This window comes from Catharus ustulatus, chromosome 8, assembly GCF_009819885.2.
Source record: "Catharus ustulatus isolate bCatUst1 chromosome 8, bCatUst1.pri.v2, whole genome shotgun sequence".
Taxonomy (NCBI): domain Eukaryota; kingdom Metazoa; phylum Chordata; class Aves; order Passeriformes; family Turdidae; genus Catharus; species Catharus ustulatus.
The window spans coordinates 17,918,651-17,937,071 of record NC_046228.1 but is presented as its reverse complement, the minus strand read 5'-3'; the positions used below and the strand labels follow the sequence as shown (position 1 = coordinate 17,937,071).

Genomic DNA, 18,421 nt, shown 5'->3' with positions numbered 1-18,421 from the left:
TTAGAGGGGGGAAACCTAATGTAATTCTCTGCCCTTAATGGAGTCAGCCTTGGCAATCTGAAAGCAAATAGCTCTAAGGTCCTGAGACTTACTGCAATTAGTGCTATCTATTAATAGTTAGAAAGTCTTCCATGTGATGTCATCTACATAAAAGTGAATGCAAGAGCATTCTGTATGAAGATTGTTGAATTGAACTCAGATTTTGCAGCGTTAGTATCACAGTGCAGGTCTCTCTAGTGCTCCTGCAGGACCCCATCAGATTTTTTTGGGTGAGCTGCATGTGTGAGTGCACACTGACTGTTGCTGTGTACAGCTGTGATGAATACATGTGTTACCATTGGTGGGGCTAAACTTACAGCCCATGATTTTTTTCAAGGCATTACATTATCCTGGTTTGTCATGTTTGCTTCAGGTTTTGCCTCTGGGTTCTTCTTACCTCCACCCTGCAGGTCCTGCCCTTGGGATTTCAACTTTCTCTCTCAATAATCACTTTGTAGGTGGTTGCATCCAAGCCTGTGGATACAACCATCTTTTCTATTTTGGTATCTCCAAATTAGCCTCTCCTTAGCTGACCTCTCCAACTGCTGGCTTAAATCCTCTGACCTCCTTACTACCCTAACTTCTTCTTTTGAACAAAACCAGGGTCATACTCTTATTTAGTAAAAGTAAATACTTTTCTTCACTGTTCTCTGAACCATTAACAGCAACCACGATGCTCCCACTAAGATTCCATTACTTTCATAGAATCATAAAATGGTTTGGGTTGGAAGGGACCTTAAAGTTCCTAGTTCCAGCCCCTCTGCCATGGGCCAGAACACCTTTCACTAGACCAGGCTGCTCAAAGCCCCATCCAAACTGACCCTGAATATTTTCAGGAATGGAGCATCCACAATTGCAATCTGTTCTAAATTCTAAGCACCCTCACAGCGGGCAATCCCTTCCTAATACCTAATGTAAGTCTACCCTCTCTGTTTAAATCCATTCCCCTTTATCCTGTACTACATTCCCTTGTAAAAAGTTCCTCTCTGGCTTTCTTGTAGGCCTCCCCTTAGGTATGGAAGGTTCCTGATGCTGCAAACTCTTTGGCTTGTGAATGACTGAGTATGAGAGAGAGCCAGTTCAACTCTGGTTTCATCCACACACACTCAGGTTACTCCTGTGAGTGAACATGGATATGATCTGAGCCTGTGCATGCCTACTTTTTTTAGTGCAATAATACTGCCTTTGTTTTGGTTTTTTTTTTTTTTTTTTAATGACTGTTGCTTATATAGTGTGACTGTTGATTATATAGTGAGATATTTCATCTTTTCATTTAAGAGATTAAGAGGCTCTCTTTAGTTTCTATTTTGAATTTATGACCTGAACACTTCACTTTACATCTGTGTCAGAACAATGCTAAAAATTATTTAAAGGAAGTAAAATTTCTGTCTTGCTGCTTTACCTAATTTGAAATGGATAACTTTTGTTATGGATAACCTCCTAAAAATTTTGTCTTCAATAATTTTGAAAATGCAATCATCCACCAGAGTTCTTTTTTTTTGCCAAAGAACTGAAATAGTTTAAAAGCAGTGTTCAGAATGCATAATTTCCTGTGCATACACAATAATAATTACTGAGACAGATATCTCTGAAGCTGTGTAGAGAGTGATTTAGAGGTTCAGAACTCTGCTCACACTGAAAGATGATGGAAGGGAAAACAGATCTGAGCTTTTGTCAATGCCCATAACCACATGATGATATATTTACTAGGAGGAAGGAGATCCTCATTTAAGTTTTGTGTGCTCTGTAGACTTGCTGCTGGAAGTACAGTCCTTGCTAAAATGAAGAGTTGAGTCCAGTGAATGCCCTGTCTCCTACCTGTTGCAAATAGGTTTTGGCCATTGAGGTCAAATATGCAAGTTCCCTCATATTCCTCAGAGGCTCCATGGAAGGCATAGAGGTTTTGGGGCTGTCTGGTTTCTTTCACTGCTCTGTCTTGTGGTTTTTCCAAGGTGCTCAATCTCTGTTTTCCACTTCCCCAAACATGGGAAATGCAGCACTGTCCTTCCCTACCAGCTGTGCTGCAGACAAAAAGCCATGGATGACTGAAAGATGCTGCAATTTTACACTGATGCTTTTTAAAGAAAGACGTGGGGAGACATCCTGTCTATTCTGTTGTGGCTTGTTTGGAGTGTAAACTACTGAGCTCCTTACTGCTTGTGTAACACTCCAAAGGCACTTGGATACAATGAGAAATCTGCTTTTACCTTGTGCTTTGGAGTAATGGTGCAGTTTGGAAATGAAACTACAGTCATCCCTGCTTAGCATGGGTTTGCTCTCACCATAGCATGACCTCAGATTGTGTGAACTAGATTTGTTTGGATTAAATGAAAAAAAAAAGCTGCACTCTTGAAGCTGATTTCTTTTTTCTGAAAAGAAAAGTTGTGTGCTCCAGATGCTGGTAGCATTCAGCCTGCATGAGCAGTCTGGATGTAGTTGGAAATAAAGCCCCCAGAGTGCATTTAATGTGGATTCAGGGTGCTCTCTACCATTTGTCTACACAACTGCTTCCACTGGGCTGCAGTATTTAATAACATTGGCACAGCTGATAAATTAATTTAAATCTCAAATAGGAATAGCTTAGCAAATTAAAGATCATGTTTATAGACTTGTCTTCTTAATAATTTGCCAGACATGATCAGATTTCCTTACAGTCAGTGCAGTATTGTCTCTTCAGCCATAGCTGATACCAGGTACTCCAGAGGGGAATGCAAAACATCTTAATTAACCTGCTTGGGAGACTTTGTCTAACCCAGAAGTGAAGAGTCAGAGATCTTGAATTCTGAAACATGAAGGTTTCTGTCTCCTCTGAAATCATCCAAAAGGCTGGAGGGATCAATTGCTGGTATTGTGGCCATTTTTAGGAGGATTCACAATGAGTTTTGTGCATAAAACAGATAGAGGTTGACACTGTTCTGAGATTTGACTATTGCTTTCAACAATATGAGAGCAAAGAATTGTTCTTGATATAAAACTCTGAACAGCTTCCTGTTTCATGCTTTATAAGTTAGGGATCTAGTTCACTAAATAAATGTATTTACTTCCTCCCTAAAGCACAAGTTCTCCCTCCCTGGCTTGGCTTGCCATGGTGCTCAGTGAAATACTGAGAGGCTGCACAGTTACAGCTCTGTTAGTTGCTTTGTTTTGCTTTGGCAGGAATGCCAGTCAAAATTTACAGTTTGTAATTCATGGACTAACTGCTTTTATTAATGAGTTCTGAGTCTGTTCAGGGACAGATTGTGCACTGTGCTTCTTCTGTGAGCTGCCCTGTGATCATTATAGCTGTGGGCAGGGTCATTTACACCAGCTGCACTGGGCAACTGGCTGCTCTGTGAAATGAGCCATTGTTCTGGATTCCATTAGTTTGTTTATTTCTGCTGTGCTTTGGGTGGGCTGGTCTGCTTGGAAGACCTTTCACTGAACATCAGGGATTACTCAGTCAAATGATTCAGAGATAGAAAAGTGCTTTTAATAATGCTTGACACTGCTGCTTGAATCATTGGGCAAGGCTGTTTGAGAACACACAGAAATTTGGTGAGGCAGGTGATGGCAGGAGCATTAGTATTTAGTGAAGCCTCACAGGTAAGACTGGATAACCTGGTCGTGGGCACAGGTTCAGCTTGAACTTGTGTCCCCTGCTTATGAACTTGCTGTCTGGGTCTTCCAAGCACAAGTTTTCCTCTGGGATTGCATTGAGCTTTCTACAGAGCCCACATTTAGGTGGATATATTACCTTGTAGCATCTCTTGTCCAGTAGTAATTGTTCATTGTGGTCCTATTAAGCCATGTGCCAATCACTGCGGGTGCCAAGATCTGTGGAATGCTTTCATTTTACTTTGTGGAGCCCACCTGTGCTGTCTCTGAGGATATTGCTCCTGGTGTCTCTGAAGTCAAACATGTGGAACTCTGTCCTTCTCTTTCCTCTGGGGGTCCAGTTCAGTCTCTTTCAGTGTTTCATGAGGATGTGCTGAGAATGGTGGTACTGGAGGAACTGAAAGCGTGATGAAAGTCTTGCAGAGAATTTGTCTCCAGCAAGATTGGAAAGCAGTAATGCATTTGTAGTGGATACAGTCTGTGAATTAAGTCATTTTGTTTTGGTTTCAGGCACTGGAAAGTGACTATGTCAGTGCACACCTCCATCGCTGGATAGACCTTATTTTTGGCCACAAGCAGCATGGCTCAGCTGCAGTGGAGGCAGTGAACACCTACCACCCTTACTTCTATGGAGACAAGATGGACCTCAACAACATTAAAGATCCTCTGATTAAGAGCACTATCCTGGGATTTATCAGCAACTTTGGACAGATACCAAAGCAGGTACCACTTTATCATGAAAGTAAAGAACATAATCCATCTTGATCTTACAGTATTTTGACTGGAAACCAGTAATAGCAACTTAAATCAGAAACATCTTCAGATGTAAATCTGCTGAAAGATGAGCTGTAGGCTTTTCCAGATTGTGTGCTACATGAGAATGCACCCCCATTCCTAACCATGCTCTCCTGCTGTGTGCCACACAGCTGCAGCATCAGCTCTGGGTTCTGCTCCTTCAGTACAGTGACACCAGTGATCACTAGTCTGGAGTGGGTCTAATCATCTCAAACTCAGCTCAAAGTCTCACCTGCACTTTTCTTTCTTCTCCAGAATTGCTGGGATTAGCTTTTGTCCCTCCCTGAGGGAGGGATGTAGTCTGATGAAAACCTAGTATGTATAAGTTTTTATTTTAATTGAGATGGTCATGTATGGCAGTCCTGGAGTCTGTGATTAATGATTTAAACAGGTGTTTCTCCTGCATGGTCTTGCAAATAGAGATTTATTTTTCAATTACATTCCTTTGTTCTAGCTCTTCACGAAGCCACATCCATCTAGGAATGCTCAAGGGAAAAGTTCAGCAGGAAGAGAGACTGGGCTGTTCCTTCACTCAAGTGGAATTCTTCCTCCTTTTGTGAGCAGTCTGCAAAATCTGAAGCTCTCACCAATTACCATAAAAGGTGCTGCAGGGGCTGTGATCCATTTTCTGAGCTAACAAGTACACAGTTCTTGGATAGGATGAATCTGGATTTTCAACATCACAAAAGTAGTCACACAGCTTTGTACAAGTTGGTTCAATCAAGATCCCTTCTGCCAATTGTGATTTTTGTATCTTTGTATTAGGAGAGGGCACTAAAACTTCTTCAAACTTCAATTGCAGTTTGGAACAGATTTTTCTGTTTAAGACATCACCCTGTCTGCATGGATTCATGCAGTCCACTGGAGAGGAGCAATTCCACTAGTGTGTGTGGAATCTCAGTTTCAGAGGGGATTTCTGTCTGTGGGCCTGGCCACACACTGAGCCCAGATGTGAGACTCACCAGCCTCACACACGAGGAGAAAATTTAACATGAGTGCTCTAAACCCAACAGAAATATATATTTTTTTTGTCTTGACAGACTACCCCAAGGGAGCTATTGGGCACATTGTTCATACAGAGAAAGGCATTCTGGCTGTCGAAAAAAATAAAATTTTGATTCCTCCTCTTTGGAGCAAAACATTCTGCTGGGGATTTGAGGACTTCACCTGCTGCTTTGGCAACTATGGATCTGAGAAGGTAAAGAAGACAAACTCTAAGAATTCAAGAAATTAATTATATGTTGTGGTCTTTGCTTTGGGCACCCTTTTCAGAGGCTGTTGGAGAGCTGATTTCAGAGGATGCTGTACAGGACTTTCTCACAGTCAAGCTTCTTAAGGAATCTCAAGTTGGATATTCAAGATAGTGTAAAATCATTTTACACTGCTGAAAAACATCATCTGCATTTGCATCTAAATTATCTCAAGTTTTCCATCCAGTGATTGTGTTGTCCATAGGTCGTAAGGACATCACAAGGTCTGGTTACTGATTAGAAATTTCATTGTGCAGAAATTTCTGCTGGAATTAAGACAGAACCATCTGTCAATTCCCTTCTGGCTCCAGCATAGCTCAGTGCATTCATTCAAAATAATGAAGTTAATACTCCTTTGCTGTTAAAAATAAATGGTGTATATCTTCACACTGCTTGTTAGGGCACTTGATAGATCTAGTTTCTTCCTCTACCACAAATACACTGATTTTTTAATGTATTTGGGACAATGTTATGCAAAGAATTCTGAGTTAGCTTAGGTACCAGAATAGCCTAATGTGTAATTCAGCAAGATAGTGACTTGGATATTTGTTCAAGTGGCATTCATTATGTTTTTACAGACATACCCAAAGTCAACAGAAATGAAAAAGCCATGAGATATATTTTAATTTCTGCTCCCTGTCTAATAAAATCAGTGCTTAGCAGTTCACAGTGTTGCTGCAGGCATCAATTATTTAGTTTGTCACTTCAAAACTTGGGGTGACACTGAGCGTAGTGTGTGTGATGACACAGTCCTTGTGAGTAAGAGTTGAGTCCAGTTTGAATTTTCTCTGGATCAACAGTGCCAGTGAGCATGAGATTATCAGAAACTTTAGTCCTTGTTGTAAGTAGGTAAAGGTTTGTTCTGTCTGTGGTAGGGGTTTTGTAGCTCTGCCATCCAGCTGCACCAGAATCATTGGCACCACGGTGTTGTCCTGGTTGTGTGGGGAGAGGGAATGCAGAATGTGCCGGAGGATGCTTGTGCTGTAATTGTAGCAGTGTGTAATGAACCTGACACTGCTTTAGGCTGATCTGAGTGCTGCTAACAGAGCACAGAACAGAATTTAGTGCTTTGTCTTTTGGCTTTTCAATCCAGATGAGGCCAGGTTGCAGGGCCTGGCAGTAACTCTGTTAGCAGCAGTCATCAAGACCTGAAACTTCTTTTTAATCTACATGGAATGTTTACCTTCTTTTACAATATGATGGCAGAACAACCTTCCTGAAGTTGTGTAGGAAGTGTGGCACAAGAGGAATCAGGATCCAGATCTCCTAAGACGTAAGATACTGAACTTTGTTCGGCATTCCTGTTTAGCCCCTGGAAGATGGCACAGCATGTCCATATGTTCACAGCTGTACTCACATAGAGATTGGTTATGATGAGCTTTTCTTTCTTAGACTTAAAATATGGAGGGTCAGTTTTGAAAATTGAATCTGTCATTTGGTCATAGTAAATACATGGTATCACCAGATGAGCATTTGACATAGAGATGCTTTCTTGAACAGAATGTGACTACATTTGAGTGCATGGCAGACTGGGGAAAGTGCCTCTGTGCAGTGTGTCCTTCAGCAACTACCCTAATCACATCTGGAACAAGCTCAGTTGTGTGTGTCTGGGAATTCTCCCTGGTCAAGGACAAAGTGAAATGTCTGAACCTGAGACAGGTAAGTGCTGTGGCTCCTCAGCTATGGAAACTTAATGAAACTCAGAAGATAAGGTTTTTATCTCTCGGATGATTGTCAGAAGTAGCACCTTTGTTGAATAAGAAGGCAGGAAAAAGGCAGTAATAAGCATTATCATGTGACAGTCTGTATCAGGGCAGGAGCTGATAAAATGCCTTATACCACCAGCTCATAGCTATTAGTGCCACTTGGTGGATTTTTTCCCTTTAGTAGCATTTTCAAAGTTCATCATGATAAAAGAAATAATAAAGATAAGGCACATTCTCCTCTCTTGAAGTGCAGCCCCTGGGTTATTTTCAAAAACAAGTATCATCTAGAGATGCTTATAATTTGTTCTGGGCTGCTACAGCAACGGACAGGATATTTAAAATATCCTGCAAACTTAGCTGGTGCAGATGAAGGCTCAGCCAGGCAAAGCTCTTGATTCTTTTTTCTCAGCCTGAATTCAGAACATAAAAGGTTTATCTGTCACTCTGTGAGGGAGGGATGCATCCAATAAGGATGCTATAGTTTTTGTCCTCATTATCCAAAGCCCTTGTTGCAATTTGTGTTGAAATTAGCAGGGGAAACTGTTTCAGAGCATCCTCTCTTTTGAGGTTTATGATGTTTAATGCTGTAGAAGACAGAAATATGAGACAAGATCTGATGACCTTTTAATCCAGTCAGTTATGATTCCAAAGGAGAACATGAACATAGAAATGAAGGGACTAGCAGTAGAGAAAAGCATAAGCAATAATTTTATCAGCATCTAAATGATACCAGTCAGGGGTCAGTCTGAGTTTCAGGCAACCAAAGAGGCTGTCTTTTATCTGCATTATAATGTCTTTAACAATCTAAAATCAGCTTTGCTGATGTATTCCACTGTGATTAATTTGGTATTACCCAAAATCCACAAAGTGGTATGAGATCATGCAATAACAAATTCTGTATTTTTCCTTTACTTTGCTAGAAGAGGCTTTTTTTTATTTTTATGACTGTCTGGACTGGATGTAAACTTGAACTATGGTTCTAAATGTCTTCCAGTGAATTACTTTCTGCTTTCATGTAATTCACTGTTTCATGGTGGCTGCTTTTTCTGCTGAACAAAAAAATTTCCTGAGAGAGTGAGCTTTGCTTAAGAACAGCTTATGTGCTATAAAGTGGATGCTATTCACTTACCAGCTGTCTCATGGGACCAACACATTCTGGTTTGGAATGTAGCAAAGTACAGAAACTATATTTCTGCAGAAAAAGGAGCTTTTGCCTCTCTAGTGGGATCTGCTTCCAGAGTTTTGTGGAACACTAAAGATTGAGTGTATTGATCCGTGCAATTTACTGGCAGAGGGATCTGTGCAATCCAGTTGCCAGAATTTCTGGGCCAAATGAAACATTTGAGCAAGGTGTGCTCTGTGCCTCACAGACCTCTCAGGAAGGTGTGGAGCCTGTCTGTACAGTGTCTGTGTCCTTGTCAGCCAGTTAAGCTGAATGGTCAAACTTGGTTTAAGTTTTCATGGACAAACATTCCTGCAGTGAAGCTGGCCTTCTTTTTTGTCTTTTGATATTTGTTAAAATACCTTGGAAATAAGCCTTGAGATCCTTATGCAAATATGCTGCAGGATATTTCCCACTAAGGAAAAATCTGTCAGTCTTTGCAGAGTGATAATGAAAAGATGTAGGGAGCCAAAAGCATGAGATGTTTTTCATGAATGTGCCTTGAGACTGCTGGGTTGAAGCTGATATTGTAATTGTGTGCAGGTCTATCCCTCTCTTCCACACTCAGCTTGTATTTAAAGTGTTTCACTGCCATGTAGGATCTTCATGTGTTAAAATAAAAGAGGAACAATGTCTTAGTGAAGCTTGTGCAGGAGCTTAGCTTGGCTTGATTTGGCAGTTGGATGCTTTCGCACTGGATATGTTTTCTTTTATGCATTGGAGAAAGGAGAGGAAATTTTGAGCCCTTGACCCTGCCTTGTCCCAGCCTTTTTTGCATCATCAGTCTTGCACAGTTCTCAAGTATGGGCACTTGATTTTGCCCAGTCCTTTGTAAAAACAATGTTCTACAGCCAGTCCAAAGCTATCACTGAGCCTTCTTTTCCATGCTTAGGTGAGAGTGCTTCTGACTTCTGAAAACCACAGTTAGAGACCTAATTTTGTGCCAGTAATTATAGCTGACAGTTCATGTGAATGGAGTAACTCCCAAGCTGAAAGTCATCCCTCACAGCTGTGGGCCACCTTCAGTAATCCAGAGCCTGCTGCAGCTCAGCTCCTTCCCCAGTGGATTCATGTTTGATTGCTCTTGTCCTGGTGACCTTGGCAAGTGGCAGGGCATCGCTGTCCCACGCTGCAAAAGGGATGAGGTGTGTCCACAAAAGTCATCTGGTACCTGCGGCTCCCCTGCTCCAACTGAGATAGAACCTAGAAATGTGCTAATAATGTCATGGAAGGAAAGCCAGCAGGCAATCGGCATTTCCTTGGGAAATCAAAATATGAAACTGGTGGGTCTGATTTTTCACAGTAAGGCAGCTAAAAAGTGAGCCCTGAAAGGCTTTTTGGGAACACTGTGAAGGACTTTTCCTCTGTTGCCCTACAGGTTTCACTGTCATTTACTATGGGTATGTAGAAGAAGTGTACACTTGAGAATGCTGCATAAAACAATTGTTAGCAGTATGCTTCAATCCATGCCTTCTATCTGTGCTGTTAAATTGCCTAAAGCATGTTACTTTTTAAAAGAAACTGTTTAAATAAGGCTGAGTTTAATAGGGCATTCCTTATGTCTCTGAACCTATAAAACAACAACAAAAAAAGAATGTTGTATAATGATGAAAAAGAAGGGAACTCCTACTTGGCTTTAAAGCAAGAATTTTCCATAAATGCTGTTTCTCTTCTTAACCAGTGTTAGAAATGTGTTAGTACTTATTCAGATACACAGAAATATAAGAGTGAGAAGGTTACTGAAATGCATCTTGATAAATTGTATTTCAAAAAGTTTTTAAAATATTGAGAAATTTCCAATCATAAATTTTAGTTAAAACTGCATGGACCAAAGTGAAAAATTATTATTTCAGTGCACAAAGCACTGTCTTAGAGTCTGAAGACATGGCCAAGGGCCATGAATCACTGTGTAATTTGGGCAAGTCATATAATCTCTTGGACCCTCAGTTTTCTTCAACTGTGAGTTGAGGACAAGGATGCTTCTCTGTAATATCCTTTGGTATTTCCCCCTCATTCCCTCTTCAGCTCTGCAAAGAATGACTAGATTGCTGGTTCTTACTAAGCAAATGAGGTAGGACTGTGGCTCCCTAGTAAATCACCCACCATCTGCTGTGGTTTATTGGTTGGGTTTTCCCCACCAGGCTTTGTATGGACACACTCAGGCAGTGACCTGCCTTGCTGCATCTGTAACCTACAGCATCTTTGTGAGTGGATCCGATGACAGGAGCTGCATCATCTGGGACCTGAACCAGCTGACGTTCATAAACCAGCTTCCTGCCCACCAGGAAAGCCTCCGCTCTCTTGCCATCAACAATTCAACAGTAAGATCTTCATTTATCATCTTCCTTCTGATGCATCCATGAACATTTCATGATACTGTAATGGGTGCTTTTCCCAACATAAAAACATCCTGAGAGTCTGATAACATTGATTTTTTTTCTTTCTAGAGAGATTGCTAATAGTGTTGTTAATGATGAGAGGCGAGCACTAAAAGCAACATCTTAGACTGAGTAGCTAAGTAGAAGCATCTGTGGATAGAGAGACAGCAGGATTAAACAACTTTTAGTTTATGGAGCATGAAGTATTACCCTAGTACCTCCTGGATTTGGCTTACCCATAACCTTGTTGCCCTGTTATTTCATTAATTTCTCCTGACATTCTTGCAGCAGAGCCTCATCCTGGCTGCACATTCATGCAGCTGAGACATGTTAGACTGCAGTCTGCCCGCTCAGCTGGCAAGTGCCTTACATCTTTGCAGTGACAATGTTGGCTTTTTGCTTTCCTTTCTACTCCCAGATGTGGGGAGAGCTCCTGACAGCCATGGGTATAACTGTTGAAGTTTGTGCCTGGCCAGAATTGCATGCATGTCTAGAGGAACACGAAAACAGAAAAAAAAAAGTGTTTCCCTTGTTCTACAGTATTTTGATTGACACAAAATTACATGATTGGCAGCAAGATTTTTTTCCTGAAAAAATTCAGAATGGTTCAAGGCAAAGTTTTGAAGAAAAAAAAAAATTGGTGAAATAAGAACGCTATTTTATTAGCTCTTCATTATGTGATTGTTGGAGTTGCTTGAGCATCTATAAGTTCCATCTATAGATCCAAACCTCATGGTATTTTTGTAACATAGAAACAAGATAAGAACTGTCCCAAAAAGTTCATAAACTAAGGAGAATTGTAAAAGCTTGCTGTAACTAATTATTTCAGTCAGCTTTAAATCCCTGATCCAGGCCTGGAAAGCATTGTAGTTCATTGCCAAATGCCTGGACATCATGTACTCTCGTGCAGATAAGGTAGCTGAAATTTAATCTCTTGAATTATTGGCAGCTCTCTTTTGGACAAGCTATCATTTTTTATCTTCAGAATTCTGCCCAGCAGTGTGAAGAGCCCTGGCCCCAAATGAGGCAGGGGTGAAGTAAGGTGTTTGTTGACTTAAACCAGATACACACTGCTAACTTAAGGACACACTGTCCTTTCTCAGAATCAGATGACTTTGCTGATGAGGTTCTATTTAACTGATTCTTAGTGTGGATCAAGAGTAGAAAAATTATGTAGAATTTCAATTGATAACTTGATCAAAATGCACTTTAGATTAGATTAGATCATTTACAATTGCAGCATTGGTTCTTGGTTCTGTGTGTTTCCCTAAGCACTTACCTGCGTATTTGCTCCTTATAAGCAGCCTCTGGTAAGGCTGGAACTGCATGGAATGGAGGGGAGAGGGGCTGTGCAAAGGATGCTTTCTGTATCACAAGTGCAGGTCACTGGATGCAGAGCTGGTCATTGGTCAAATGCAGAACACAGAGCAGAAATGCGATGACAGTGAGCTCCCTGTGAGGGGCAGAGGAGGATTGTGAAATCACCAAAGGCTTCCTAAGTAGGTGAACACCACGTCCTTGTTTCAGAGAATGCTTATTTGTAAAACTTATAGAAGCACTAGTCCTGGCCCAGAACCTGTGCTAGGTGCTGCTTGTGCACAGCCCCTGTCCCTGACAGTAGCTAGGTCAGTCTGTCAATCTGCTTTTTTTCTAAAAACCTGGATTTTATGCAAAACAGAAAGGGAACATGTCATTAAGTAATTTAAAAAACTTTTTTCTTGCTAAATCTGAGACAGTTGTTTCAGGTTTCTGTGTTGCAAAAATGTCAGAATTTATCATGGAACAACAAAAAAAAAGTAATTTTTACTTTGTCTGGTTTATATCATCTGCCCAGAAGACAAACAATGGTCAGAATTTAAATCAGAGCAATTCAGCAGTTTCTAATTAGCATTTAAATGTTATGAGTGTAGGACTTGAAGACACTGCCTCTTGCTGTGTTGCAGGGTGACATTCTCTCCTGTGCGGGGTCCTGCCTGTACCTGTGGACAGTCAATGGCCAGCTTCTTGCAAGCATCAGCACTGCCTGCAGCCCCTCCTGCCACATCGTTTGCTGCTGCTTTGCTGAAGTGATGGACTGGGACACACGCAGCATCATGGTCACAGGAAGCACAGATGGGGTGGTGAGGGTAGGTGGATGGGAGAGAGGAAAAGGAATCCTGGTTCATTGTAGACTGGAGGGACACAGCTACTAAAAGCCCATGCCACTTTCTTAACAGTGCGGCAGAGAAAATGAAAATCAGAGTAAAATATTTGCTTCCTATCAACTTCTATCCTCCTGACAAGAGGACTTCTTGCCATTCAGGGAGAATTTTGAAAATGTGATTCTGCGGTGATTCTGAAAGCAAGAATTCTATCACTCCTCAGAAACATGTTTGACTATGGTTTCTGAGAGTTCACAGCTCAGCAAACTAAGTCCTCCTTTCTTGTGAGTAGGAATTCACTGCTGATTCTGCCTCCAGTACGGTAGGTGAACTTCCTGGGTTAGTGGGATTTTCAATAGTGTGTCAGCCTTGCCACCCCACCAGCTCTCTGCAGTGTGACACCCTGCAGCACAGTGACAGAGGGAGAGAGCTGCAAAATCCTCTTCTGGTGTTAGAAATCCAATTCCCTACGCTTGCTGAGAAGAAGGAGCTGAATCTTTCTCTCATTGTTGCAATCCATATTTATTGTTTTCCATTTTTGCCCCCTGCCTGGCCCAGCTGTGGAAGATGAAATACAGCAACACCCCAGAGCAAGGTGCTGGACTGAGAGTGCAGAGCGGCGCGGCTGAAGAGCCCGGCGGCGCAGGTACGGCCACAGGGTGGGCTGGGACCTGCAGTGTGACCAGTGCTGCAAGCCTTGCTTGGCTGTGGGGAACAAGAGGGGCTGTGAGCACGGTGGTGTGAAGGGGACATGGTGTGGGCAACTGGTCTGACCAGCAGCAGTGGTGGGTGGCAACTGCCTCACCTTGGAGACAGAGCACACCTGAGCCAGCCATCTCATGGGCACACCTGGATGGAGCTGAAGGCTTTTTCCCAGGCTCTCAGGGGTTCTGTCAGCCTCAGAAGACTACTTTTCTGCATGAACCTGTGAAACCAATGGCTGGAAATAGTCCTGGCTCCAAAAAGTCCACTGCCTTGGCTTGGCCCCTCTGCTGATGGTTTGTAGTAAAGTATTGTGGCATCATGTCAGAGTGGGCAGTGCCAGATCCTGCTCTGGGATGGAACAGAGAAGTTTGTTGTCTTTGCCCCCTAAAAAGAAGTCAGAGGCCCTTCAAACTGGTGGGAGGCCAGCAGCAGACCCTAGATCTTAGAACTGTTTATTCAAGGCTGTGTGCAGCTGAAGCTGATACCATGGAGTTCTCACAGAGCTGAGGTTAATAGGATTGTGGGACTGTGGTGTTGACTGGTACTAAAAACAGCTCAACCTCACTTCCCTGTGCTAACAAATACAGGAGCTGAAACCTGTCAGAAAGCTTTAAAGGCACATCCTAAATAGCACAGCTTTCTTCTTTTCCCAACGCTTCTTCTAAGAGAAAGGAATTGTGGTGTTATTATGTATAATTTACTCCACTTATTTGCCATGGTCCTCATTACAGACATTCTCTATTACTTCAATTTTAGGCATGCAATTTGCATAAATATAGAGCCATAGATGTAACATCTGCAAAAAAAAAAAGATATTATACAGTAATTGGGCATTACCACAGAGATCTTCAGAAGTGCTGTTCATGGAACTTGGCTTTAACATTACTTAGATTGCTATGTGAAAATATTTCCAATATGCCTCTGTATGTTTAATGCCCTAACCTGATGTTTATCAGACCTTTTGTCATGCCTCAGAGTAGCCTAAGCCAGATGCTTCTAGGGAAGGTGTAAGAACACCTGAGATGCCATATGTAAGATAGTCTGACTGTGGTAATTTCATATTTGTTTTTGTTCTCATCTCTAATCGAAGTTTGCTTTGTCAATAAGTCAAAGCCAAAAGACTTAACATTCTTTCCAAAATTGCTGTGGTATTCTGTATTCATTTTGTGGATTGTCTTTACCTATAGAAAAGTCTGCTTTGATTTAAGAATTTCTGAAGTTCTTGTCTATGACTTCCCATGGCAGGTCTTTTCAGGCATAATTGCATATGCATGTTTTTTAACAGACTGATATTTTAGCTATTTGTAAATGTGCATCTTAAACAGTTTTCTAAATGAAGACTTAAAAGACATCCATGGGAGGACAGCAGAACACTCTTGTTTGTGGTTTTTTTTCCAAGAGGACCATATCCCAGGTATCTGGTGATCTGTAGAGACAACACCTGTTTGCACATGAACATAAGGCTGTATGTTTTCAGATGTATTTGGGAACAGCATTCTTTAATAAACAGTTGAGAGGTGTAATCAAAGCAGGGTCATATTCCCTTAACCTATTCAGATGACTTCGGAATTATTTTAAATGACCAAATATTCTCACATTTCATTCTGTGCGTTAAAGAAAATAAAATTAATACAAAACACAGTCATTAAAAAGACCAGAGTAACTGTGATTGAGTTATGTTGTTAGGTGTGCGTGTGTTCGTGTGTGTGTATGTGAAATGTCCGCAGCATTTAATTATTGGTTCTGTTATGAGCAGATTTAGATAAGTTGATAATACCAGGGCTTTATGTAATTTCTTTTTACTAGGCAATTATGGGCTGTATTATATCCTGGCAGCAAAGTATTGTGGGGCATCTTATTAAGCACAGAGCCAGTGAAAACTGATGAACAATTTTGCTGAACTAGGCATGCAATTTAGAAAGCAATAATACACAAATCCAATTTAGCACACAATTGATACAGCCGCACGTCAGCACATGTAACTATCATAGCCACAAATTAAATTGGGATGGGCCTATTTTGCAACAGCACGGGCCAAGATTAAATATATTTGTTCTCAACTTAACAACTTGCTGACCGTAAATAATAACAATCCCATCCATGCTGCCCCCTAGACACTTTCTAAATATTTATTTTTAAACCACCCAACAGGTAACAAGTGTGGAAAACATCTTGTTCTCTGTCGGGAGCTGAATCCCAGCGTTGCCCTGACTGGCAAGGCGAGCAGGACGAGCCCGGCGGTGACGGCGCTGGCCGTGTCCAGGTGGGGCCATCACCAGGGCTGGGCTCAGGCTGTTCCTTCTGTTTGGGGGTTTTGAGAGGTCAGTCTGACCTCTTGCAGCCTAAAGCAGCCCCTCAAGGGGCTGGCCTGGCTAGGTGCATTAATGAAGGATGCTGGGGGAGTCCCTGGACAGATAAGAGTCAAGCCAGCTGCCATAGTGAGTTTTGGCCAGAATAGCTGCTACACCATCTCTGCAACACGGAAACAACTCCTATCTCAGGAGCTACTGGAGATACTACCTCCTTAAAATGTGAACAGGAAGTTTTTGCCCAAAGGACAACTTTGTTCAGCTCCTCTCAGTTTGCACAACCAGCAGTATTTTAGTTTACTCAAGCCTCTCCTGCAGTCATCTGGCTGTAATTTCTGTTGCTATCTCCTACTCCAGGATGTTATGATGTCCTGTAAAACTGTTACTGTCTCTTTCTCCAAAAGTGTTGAAATGTTGGCAGTTGATAAAACGTTCCTGCATTCTGCATGCTCAGATTTAGAGCGGTTCATGTGATGCTGGTGTGCATTGAAAGGGGGAACATTTGGGCGAGGGTTAGTTTCATAAGGGCTGGTGGCACTGCATACAGCAGAGATTTCATTGGCTGAAACCAGGACATCGTGCTAACAAGTCTGAATTCTGAATCTGGACAGATTATTTAACATCCATAGAATCTCAGAGAAGGGTAATAGCTTCTGATCTGGTTAAGTTGTCCCCAAATCATCCACTGAACTCTAGGAAATTTTGGACCCAATTCTAAGCTCAATCTTTGAAGAATCAAATTCTGAATATTCTCTAACATAGGTTTTCAATTTTAACTTTAAAGATAATGTACACTCCTGAAAAAACCTTGATCCTATTTTCATCATCTTCTTAGACATGCTTTTCTTTGTCTATTTCTTTCTTTATCAAGAAATTCCTCCAAGCTCCTAGTTGGTGATGACTGGGGAAGACTCTGCTGTTGGTCTGTGGATGGGTAAGAAGAAATAGCCAAGAGTTCTTGTGCTTTCAACTTTTTGGATGGAGAGAAAATTTACCCTTCAAAGCATGAGAGAACCAGAGAAACAGGATGCCTCTGGTTTGGGACTGAATCTTAAGGGAGCTGTTGGACTGACCCTGCAGTCAAGCATAATTTAAATCAGACACTGGACCCCAAAGTTGTGAGAAAAACTGACAGATACGCACATAGACAATGAGATTTTTATAGTATTTGTCTTGGGAAAACTTTTGTATTTAAAATGTTATTTTAGATACTGAATTTGACATGATACATTGTATTTCACAATATTATTTAGCAAATAAAACTGCCTTGATTATGCCAAAGAACAGTGTAGTTTAATAATAACCTATTGTATTTTTAATATCATGAGATAAAAAATACTCAGGCTTCAAACAGGTGAGTATGTTCCAGTATTTTTGTTCTTCACTGATAAGCAAGAATATTAATATCTCCATTCTTTACTCTTCCCTTCTCCCTGAATCTGCATAAAAATGTATGTGTGCCTTTTGAAAAGCTATTTTGTTTGCAAAGTGAAGTTTGGAATTCCCAGCCTGGTGCTGGTGTCTTTGTCAAGCCCCACTGTGAACACGTGTTGTGGTGCAATATTTCCTATCTCTGATTTTTTTTTTTTTTTTTTTTTTTTAAGTAAGGCAGGAAAAATATATGGAATAGGTGAGGAGAAAGCTTTGATATAGTCAACATATTAATTAATTTTCCTTATTTTCTTTCTTCTTTCTAAGCTTTTCCTTATACTCTCTGAAAGTTCAGTATATTAGACATACTTCAGGATTTACCTCCACAATCTCCCTTTATGGTAAAAGTGAGTATTTGCAGTAAATGAAGGCTGAGACTATAGTGTAATAAATTCAAGTGCCACTTGTGTCCCTAGTGGGGATAGAAAAACTGTGAAAAATCAGCCTCTTTAACATTTTAGCATAATTGAAAGGAACTAAATTGATAACTCCCTCTCTCTTCTGCTCCTCCTTGACCTGGTGAAGAGATTAAATATCTTACCTCATATACAGAAGGGCTGAGCTGCCACACGGGCAGAGCAGCGTCCTGAACACACAGACTGCGTGCCAGGAGGAACACAAAGGACACTGTGGGCATGAAGGCTCTTTTTTCCAAACCACCAAACACATCCTTGAGCAGACAGTTCCCTGATTTCCAGTGCACTGGGACTGGACAGCACTGCAGGAGTGCAGCCCCATGCGTGCTGCACATGAGGAGCTGCTGTATGCCAAACCTTGGTGCTAGAGACTTGCTAGCATCATTAGGAAGAACCTGGAATAGAACACAGGTTTTTACCAGTCATCATTTAATTGTATGATCAACTTTCTTCTTCCTATAGGACACTGCTTAGCTAATGACTCTTCTTTTGAAT

At 41.3% G+C, this 18,421-nt stretch overlaps 1 protein-coding gene across 1 annotated transcript in view; it reads left to right on the top strand.

Annotated features, from left to right (window-relative positions):
- Positions 1-17,319, top strand: part of WDFY4 (WDFY family member 4) — a 128,156-nt gene extending 110,837 nt beyond the window's left edge. Inside the window, exons 54-62 of the mRNA XM_033066622.1 lie at positions 4,144-4,356; positions 4,883-5,030; positions 5,469-5,626; positions 7,179-7,337; positions 10,688-10,867; positions 12,868-13,050; positions 13,624-13,711; positions 15,922-16,033; positions 16,951-17,319. Of these exons, the coding sequence (XP_032922513.1) occupies positions 4,144-4,356; positions 4,883-5,030; positions 5,469-5,626; positions 7,179-7,337; positions 10,688-10,867; positions 12,868-13,050; positions 13,624-13,711; positions 15,922-16,033; positions 16,951-17,017 (1,308 nt within the window). The 3' untranslated portion in view covers positions 17,018-17,319. The remainder of the gene's footprint in view (positions 1-4,143; positions 4,357-4,882; positions 5,031-5,468; positions 5,627-7,178; positions 7,338-10,687; positions 10,868-12,867; positions 13,051-13,623; positions 13,712-15,921; positions 16,034-16,950) is intronic.
- Positions 17,320-18,421: the final 1,102 nt, after the last annotated feature.